This window comes from Arachis stenosperma, chromosome 5 (assembly GCF_014773155.1).
Source record: "Arachis stenosperma cultivar V10309 chromosome 5, arast.V10309.gnm1.PFL2, whole genome shotgun sequence".
Taxonomy (NCBI): domain Eukaryota; kingdom Viridiplantae; phylum Streptophyta; class Magnoliopsida; order Fabales; family Fabaceae; genus Arachis; species Arachis stenosperma.
The window spans coordinates 131,475,115-131,484,172 of NC_080381.1; the positions used below are offsets into that span (position 1 = coordinate 131,475,115).

The 9,058-nt window shown below is 38.0% G+C and overlaps 1 protein-coding gene across 1 annotated transcript; it reads left to right on the forward strand.

The window, feature by feature from the left end:
- Nucleotides 1–5,633: 5,633 nt before the first annotated feature.
- LOC130981423 (uncharacterized) lies at nucleotides 5,634–7,270 on the forward strand. Its single transcript, XM_057905024.1, has 2 exons — nucleotides 5,634–6,344; nucleotides 7,115–7,270. Exons 1-2 carry the CDS (start codon nucleotides 5,634–5,636, stop codon nucleotides 7,268–7,270), a joined length of 867 nt encoding a protein of 288 aa, XP_057761007.1.
- The last annotated feature ends 1,788 nt before the right edge of the window (nucleotides 7,271–9,058 follow it).

The following is a 9,058-nucleotide window of genomic DNA, read 5'->3' on the forward strand; positions in this document are numbered from 1 at the left end:
ATTAGAAAGTTACTCTCACTATCATTTGGGTTATATTATACTAAAATTAGTGCAATTGAATCACATGCCATTGTAAACTAGAAGTATACTAGCCCAAATAAATTTTTATTTGACATGATCGATTGAATCATCCTGAAACAACCATGATATGGAGAATTATTAAAAATTTCCATGAACATTCACTAAAGAACCAAGAGATTTTTAAATATGGTGAATTTTGTTGTGCTGCATATTCTCAGGAAAAACTAATTTTAATGCCATCACCCATAAAGATTGGATTTGAGTCTCCTAAATTTCTAGAAAGGATTCAAGGAGATATATGTGGACCTATTCATCTACCATGTGGATCTTTTAGATATTTTATGGTCATATTAGACACATTTTTTAGATTGTCACATGTGTGCTTATTGTCTTCTCGCAACCTAACGTTTGCGAGATTACTTGCTCAAATTATTCGATTAAAAGCACAGTTCTAGAAAATTCAATCAAAACAATTTGTTTTGATAATGCTAATGAATTCACCTCTCAAACTTTCGATGCTTATTGTATGGCCAATGGTATAAGTGTTGAACATCCAGTAGTTTATGTTCAGACACAAAATAGACTAGTAGAGTCACTTATTAAACGGCTCCAATTAATTGCTAGACTCTTACTTAAGAGAACAAATCTCCCAACCTCTGTTTGAGGCATGCCATTTTATATGCTACAACACTTATTCGCTTAAAGCCAACAAGTTACCACCAATTCTCTCCTCTACAATTAGCTTTTGGCCAGCAGCCGAATATTTCTCATTTGAAAATATTTGGGTATGCAATATATATTCTAATTATCCCACCTTCTCACACCAAATTGGGATCCCAAAGAAAATTGAGAGTTTATGTGGGATATGATTTTTCCTCTATAGTGAGGTATCTTGAGATACAAATAGGAGATGTGTTTAAACCTTGATTTGCAGATTATCATTTTAATGAATCAATATTTTTAACATTAGAGGGAGAGAATAAACCACTTAAGAAAGAACTTAATTGAAATGCATCATCGTTAATGCATCTTGAGAATAACCCATGCAATATTTTGCAGTGTGTCTGGCGACCATACCTCGACATCATCATCCGGCTGAACTACATCATCACTTTGATGGGTGTGACACGGTAGGGCTGTTGCTTTCATTCGAATTTTGTCGAATTGCATCCTGCAGACCGAGTGGTTTGCTAGTACGGGTATACACAGTCCCCCTCTAGCATCACAGGCCATCCCTCTTTACCAGCATTGTTACACTCTTCAGAGAGTACGGTGCCATGATTGGATCACCAAACTCGACATATGGATTCAGCAATGGGGAAACCACCACAACAGTCGATTGTAAGATAGGAATCTGCAACCAATCGCCGACTTTATCTTGTCTACTGATTACCGTAGTTGGTACCTTAGATTATTCTGGATGTACCTGAGGTTGTCGGAGTTCATTTCATAACAACCACCCCAACAACCAACACAATCTTATGCAGTGTTTTAGCCATTTTTTTATCATCGCTCGCAACTACCTCAACCATCATAGCCAACGCCACAGCTTGCATCATGGCTAATCAAGCTATCACAGCTAGCAGTTGCATCACACCTCCCATGATGGCCAATCGTCGCATCACAGCTTGCATCACAGCCAACACCACAGCGAGCACCACATCTTGCCTCACAATGAGCATAGCCATCTAGGATTCGAGTTTGCAAACTTCTCCCCAATGTCACCATAGGAAGATACGTTTGCGGATGATGCGTTAATCCATCGTTTCCTTGCTAGTGGTGGTCCTCTTGAGGAGGATATCATTCCAGCAATGCCATCATAACAGTCATTGCAGTCACACCAGGTATCGAAGGACGGTTTGGCTCGTCGAAGCCATCGTACACCTACACTCAATAGTCGAGCGAGTGGTTTCATCGATCCACACCTTGAAATTGATCGAGGTCATCTGAATGTGCCAACAGAGGCTCCGAGCGGTCTTGACTTGAATTTGCCGACACAGGAGGTTGTTGACGAGTATATCCTTGGTCCTTCTGCTTCGACAGAAGCAGGTGGGTTAGGTCCAATAGAGGGACAGGCAGTTGGTCATCAGTACAACCTACGGACAGATATCCGTCTACCGAACAGGTTCACTCCATTGAGTGTGAACAAGATAGCGAACAAGGGGATGAGACTTTTTAAGAAGAAGCCGTGAGTTGATTAGTCGAACTTAGTCTATTTACCCTTTGTATTAGTATCACTCATTTTCAGTTTAGTCGAACTTACTTTATTTAATCTTTGTATTAGTTGTATGCGTCTTTAGATGAGTCAAACTCAATATTATTTAATCTTTGTATTATTTGCACTCATCTTCAGTTTAGTCAAACTTACTTTATTTAATCTTTGTATTAGTTATATGTGTCTTCAATTGAGTCGAACTCATTATTATTTAATCTTTGTATTAGTTATAATTAATCTTCAGTCGAGTTGAATTTAGTTGATTTAATCTACAAAATCATGAGCTTCAAAATCAAAAATCAAATCCATCAACTTAAAAATACATAAAATTAAAAATTCTGAATCCAACTACAACGATCAATGAACCTCTACAATTGAAAATAACCATATGAACCACCACTGCCATCAATCCCACTCGATCCAGCACATTGCGAACATCTACTACGACTATGACCTTGTCTCCTGCAAAGACAGCATACCCGGGGACCACACATTTCCCATGAATCCATTTCATTCAGATAGTGAGTCGATTTGGGACGACCTTTTGATGTTCGTCTCAAGGCAGGATTCGCGATCATCATCGATCCCAGGTAATCAGACCATATCTCTGTGTCGCCCAACAGGACAAATTCAATTCTGTAGACCTTGTGAATTTTTGACATCTTGTATATATCACCGACATACATCTGCCAATCAAGGCACTGGTTAGCACAACACGCAATAACATGGTGACATGGAAGTCGCTCCACCTAAAAATGCCCATAGTCGCATCTCCGTCGCACAAGATCAACTACTAACACTCTTCTGCTTGGCATTTTGCGCACCTTAAACACCTCATTTCTTCTGTCAAATCGGTGCACGACTATGTTTCTTGCACACTGCATATTTGTTTCTATCCGCTGAGTAACAAACTCAGAGTAAGTAAATCCATCACGTTTGCGCTGGTAAGCCTCAGTACTCTTCCACGTAAATAGATCATACAATCGATAATATGTTACTCAGACGAGCGCCAAGACAGACAGATGTCAGGCACTCTTCAACACTGAATTAATGCACACGATAAGGTTTGTCATCATGTGACCCCATGATGTCCCTCCTCAAATACTAATAACCACCGAGGTAGTTCGATGTTGTCGCACCAACGGGTATATGCCTCTCTTCATTCTTGCAACTTTTTGTAGTTGACGTTGTATTCGTCCATCGTCCTTGAATACCCAATGTTGACCACACTTTTACAAATACGGGACCTTGAATTCCTTTAAGAAGTTGCTACTAATGTGCCGAATATAAAACATCCACCATGCTCTCAAAGGTTTTCAATCACCTCCGCTACGATTTATTGCTGCCCGGATTGACTCATGACGATTGGAGATTATACTGACGACGTTTGTTCTTACAACATGCCTTCGTAAATTACTAAGAAAAAAGTGTCACGTATCAGCGGTTTTACCCTCTATGATGGCAAAAGAAATCGGCACAATGTTTTTATTCCCATCTTGCGCAAGTACAACAAAAAAGGCAACCTTTATATTTTTTGTATAGGTGGGTGCCGTCAACTTGAACCAGCGACTTGCATTATTTGAAGGCTCTTATACATGGATTGAAACTCTAGAATACCCGATGAAATATCCTAACACCTGTCACATCTTCACTCCCATTATATAGGGGTCATGTTTCTATTTGGACTTATGAACCAAGCATCTTCTGAACTATTGCGGAGAACCACAAAGGCAAAACTTGGTAAGATTCTTCCCATCTACTGAAAACTTTGGCTATTGACTTTTGCTTTGCCAACTAAGCCTTTTGGTAACTAATAATGTAGTTAAATCTTGCCTAAACTTTCGCAATTCTAGATTTTACCTTTATGGATGGATTGGATTCAACCAATGGTTTCATAGCCTCAGCAATTGTGTTCAAGTCCAACTTGGAGTGATCCTGTAAGATCGTTCCCATGGAACATGTATGCCTCCCATTATACCCCTAAATCTTCCAACAAACTTTCTTCTGTATCAAGCTGGCTCGAATAAGCTAATCGCATACATTCCCATAATTCTTGCATTTTGCATAGAACGTCTATGACTCGGATTCATAAACAACATAATCGACTCCTCTAGAGATAGTGTAACTCCAAATTGCCGCAATGACTGATTTTCTAGAACCGTATTTCATTTCGATCCTAAACTCTCCATCCTCAAGATCAGCAACACCTATAAAAAGAATAAATTGTCGCTCATCGATCCGTCAAAACAAAATTAAGGAAACATACTTATGTTCGCATAGAAGGTAATTTCAGTGCATGCATCGCGTACCTATGTTTGCATATTCAGGAAATTTCGGTGCATGCATCGCGTAAAGATCCAAGCTACGCATAGAAGGTGGAACGTCCATCGGTTGACTAACTGCGGGTGGAACCACTAAAGTTTTTGCGACTGCCTCACCTCCCCATCGCCGTCCTTGTCCTCATCACCAGCTTCGTACGTAGCTTCGAATTCCTCGTCACTATCATTGTTCATTCCTTTGTACGCTTCAGTTCAATCATCTTGCACATCTGGGTCATGTTGAACCTCATCCACAGTTATATGCTTAAACTCAACATACAACTCAATCCTTGGATGTTGCACCTGAGTTTGTTGGTGAATATGAAACATCCGTTGAATACTAGTTTCATCAACGATTGGCATAACCTTAAACTGTATCAAGCCGCCAAATACGACAACAGGACTCTGGTAGAAAATGTTGCTCACCTTCTTTAAAATATCATTTTCTATGCTCTGACAAAACCCATACTGTAGTTCCACAAACGTTATAGTACACAGAACCACAAACAAAAATGTACTCACAAGCAAAACTCTCGCCCTCATATGTATTTCGTATAACTTCACTATTGTAGTAAATCACTATATTTGTAGTGCCCTGCATGACACCAACAGTAGAAGAAAATACCTCTCTCATAATACAGTAAAATAGTAACGAATTTCGGTTTTTATAGGTAGAGGACTCACCTCGCAGTGTTGCAAATCTATCCAATTAGCGTTTACCACTTGTCTAACATGCATAAGAATTTGAGTTAACAATTTTTTTAAAATTTGAAGTGAAGTTTGTTTGGGATTAGACGAGCTCTGTAACGGATTGCGACAAACTTGCTTTAAATAAAAAAATCGTATTTAAAAAAAACTAAAGTTGAAAAAATAGAATTTTAAAAAATAATTATTTTTTTATTTTATTTTAGAAAAAATCGGAGGTAATTATTCTAAAATTTTTTTTGAAAATATAGTAGTTTACGTCATTCAAAACTTATTGTTTCCCTTTTCAATGGCAACAGACAGAAACAAAAGTTACACAACCCACCCCTCTCTTCTCCCATTCCCAAATAGACACACACTCCCACTCTTTCACCATGCCGCACCGCTCCACTTCCCAACAACAACAACTCAACTTGCTTGCACCACCACTACCACTACCACCGCAACCCCATCCCACTTCTCACCACCCAACGCCGAACCCAGATCTCACTCTTCCTTATTATAAGCCTTCTTTCATTCTCAAGCACTTGTCGAGCATAGCCATAGCCCACAAACCACCTTCCCCTCACAAGCACTCTCTTCCACCGACACCGCCACCGCCACCGCCACCATCGCCACCTCACTTGAAGTCCAAGGCCTTGCCATCCTCTTCCATATGTGATTTCTCCAAGGACAGCATTGCTGTCATGAGGCCACCAAGGAATGAGAAAGAGAGGAACATGCCTTCAAAGAGAGCACCCTCCAAAGAGAAGCTCAAGAAACGCCAGGGAGAACAGGAAAGGAGGAAGCTTGATGACAGTAATGGAGGGGTTCAGTTTGAGGATGTTAAGGTAGTTGAGAGGCACTCTGTTTCACTGGCTCCTCCTCCTCCTTCTAACAATGGTTGTGGTGGTGGGAGGAGGAGATCCTTCTGTGGTGGATCATCGAAGGTGGATTTGGGTGATGTGTTTGCAGTGAATGGGGTAAAAGTTGTTTCAGCGGATATGCCGCCTTTTATGCAGATCCATGCTGTGGATTCTGCCAGAAAAGCTTTTGATAGCATGGAAAAGTTCACATCTAAGACCCTTGCCTGCACCCTCAAGAAGGTTAGATTACACTACCACTTCTTCTTGCATTATTATTATTATTATGGTACTTTAAACTTCTTGGATTTTCATTTTTTTTTTATTATTACTATTATTATTTTGGGTTGAGTCTATCTGTTCGTATTTTTAGCATGAAAAAATACTTTATTGATTGAAAGAATATTTTTTCTTTACTATAATTATGCTTAACAAATATCTCAAGAAGTTTTTTTCTTAAAAAAAGGAATATATCAAAATTTTAATTTTTGAGCAATAATATTGGATCAGCACATTTATTTTTCTGGCCTGCAATTAGCGAGTATATTAGCTATGTAATGCTGAAACGCAGAGATAAAAGTGTTTGATTATTAACTAAAAATGCTTACTAATATAAATTAAAATTATTATCCTTTGATTTTTTTTTAAATATTATTCTTCAATTAAAAGTTAAGATTAAATAATATTTTGTAACTTTAAGCAAATATCTAATTTTAATTAATGTCTTTATAATATTATTATTTAGTAAATTTCAAAAAAGAAGTCAAGAGAAATAACTCAAAAAAGGTGTAAAGCTCACTTGCTTGTCCCTCTTACTACGAATTGAAAAACTGAGTTATGGCACCTGTTCTTGCGGTTGTTAAGTTCAAGACCTGGGACTTCGGCTTTCAATTTCCATCCCCTCCCCTGTGTGTGCAACTATGCAAGTTTAAACGTTAAGTGTCTGTTTCTTGTGATTGATTGGTAGATGGATTTGTTTGGTGGTTTTATTTTCGTCTTTTTTCCTTTTCCAGGATTTTGATGGGGTTTATGGACCGGCATGGCACTGCATTGTGGGGACTAATTTTGGGTCTTTTGTGACGCATTCAGTTGGAGGATTTCTTTATTTCTCTATGGATCAGAAGTTTTACATCCTCTTGTTTAAGACTACTGTACAAAAAACTGGTTGAAGGCAGTGAGTGTGACTTTTGTAACAATAACAACAAATGTTATAGAATATTAATTAATTAATCTTAGAAATTACTAGTATTTAACTACTTGTAGCTTCACAATCCGTTGTACATTATTACACCGAATCTTAATAATGTTTGAGAAAAAAAAAAGGACCAAAACAATTAAATTTGTCTTATTTAATTATAATTAATAAATATTAAATAAAGTAAGTGAGTTATTTTTTTTTTTCTCTATCATTACTACTAAACATTGGATCATCAACAATCATATATTTCCTTACTAATTAAGTAGTAATTATTATCTCCCAGGACTTCTATAAAGTGGACCTCAAGGCATTAAGGCATTGTGAACAATGGAGTTAATAAAAAAGAAGGGTTTTAGCTAAGGAGAATACTTACACGATGACATCTTTATATAAAGATAATATTGTAAATTTAAGTTAAACACTAAAGTAGTTCATGAGATTTACAAAATGCATCGATTTAGTCTCTGACTTTCTAATTGCACTATTTATGTCCTCGATTTTGGAAAGAATGCACCTAGTCAGTCCTTTTTCCGTCGAAACTCTTTTCCGGTGACAATGATGTGGCAATTTTTTAGCCATGCTGGAGCAACTAACAGTTACATGACGTGGCCATCGAAAGTTTGTAACCCAATGTGGTCCCTGAGTCCTTTTTTAACCCTAACTGATGATGGAGTAGCGTACGATTCCTCCTCCATGTTCGTTTCATTCGTCGTTGCTGTGCTGGGTTTAACCATGGTTGGACGTGCAAATGAGGGAGACGGGAGTTCTATTCGATCGACGACAAGGACGCCTAGTCGCAGCAGAGCCTCACGAGTGCCAGAGAGCTGTGGGTGTGGGAAATGCCCTGTGCTCCGATGGTCTGGAACGGATACCCACCCAGACAAGCCGTTCTTCGGATGTTCGAATTACAATGTGAATTTGAGTCTAAGAGATGTTGTTTCTGTTTTTTAATGTTCAACTTCTGAATCCCTAAATTTACTGCTCACAGTGTAGTAGAAAACGGTGGTATGGATTTTTTCGATGGGCAGATGTTGTAGAAGATGATAATGGCAATTTTGAAGAAGCTGCAGCATATAACAATGAAGAAATGAGCGTGAGTCTTGCATTGAGGATTGGCAATTTGGAGGCTGAATTAAGGAGGCAGAAATATGTAATATAAATGTTAGGATTGTTTTTTTTTTCCTGTTAGTTGTTGTACTAGTTGTGATTGTAAAAATGTAACAAGTGTGTATTGTTTATGAATGAATGGGCAATCTTTGGATTATTGGTGTGGTCCGAGTAAATAGTTTACAAAGATAATAACGAAATTGAATAAATAGAACAGAACAAGTAAATTGATAAGACCATATTTTGATTATAACTAAGATATTGTCAAACACTGTCAATGGAGTAGCACCTGATAAACACCATAATACAGCACCAAAAAGGAATACAATAAGAGCTCCAAGTTTAACGGTTTATAACTACCAAAAGTAAAAGTTAACCATTACAGTCTGGTTATGTGATACTCCTAAATGAAAATAACAAAAATAAGGAAACAACTAGTGCCCAAATTCCATATGTAATCAATAAGACTTCAGCAGCCACAGCATCCAATTACTTAGTGTTTTTCTTTCTTGGTGGTTTGAACCCTGGAGTTGGAACAAACTTCAAAAAGTTTGCCAACCTAGAAGACGTTGCTGCACTTGCTCCTTGCATGGGATTGATAAACCCCATTTGTAGGGTTTATCTTGTATTGATTTTTGGGAATTTTATCACC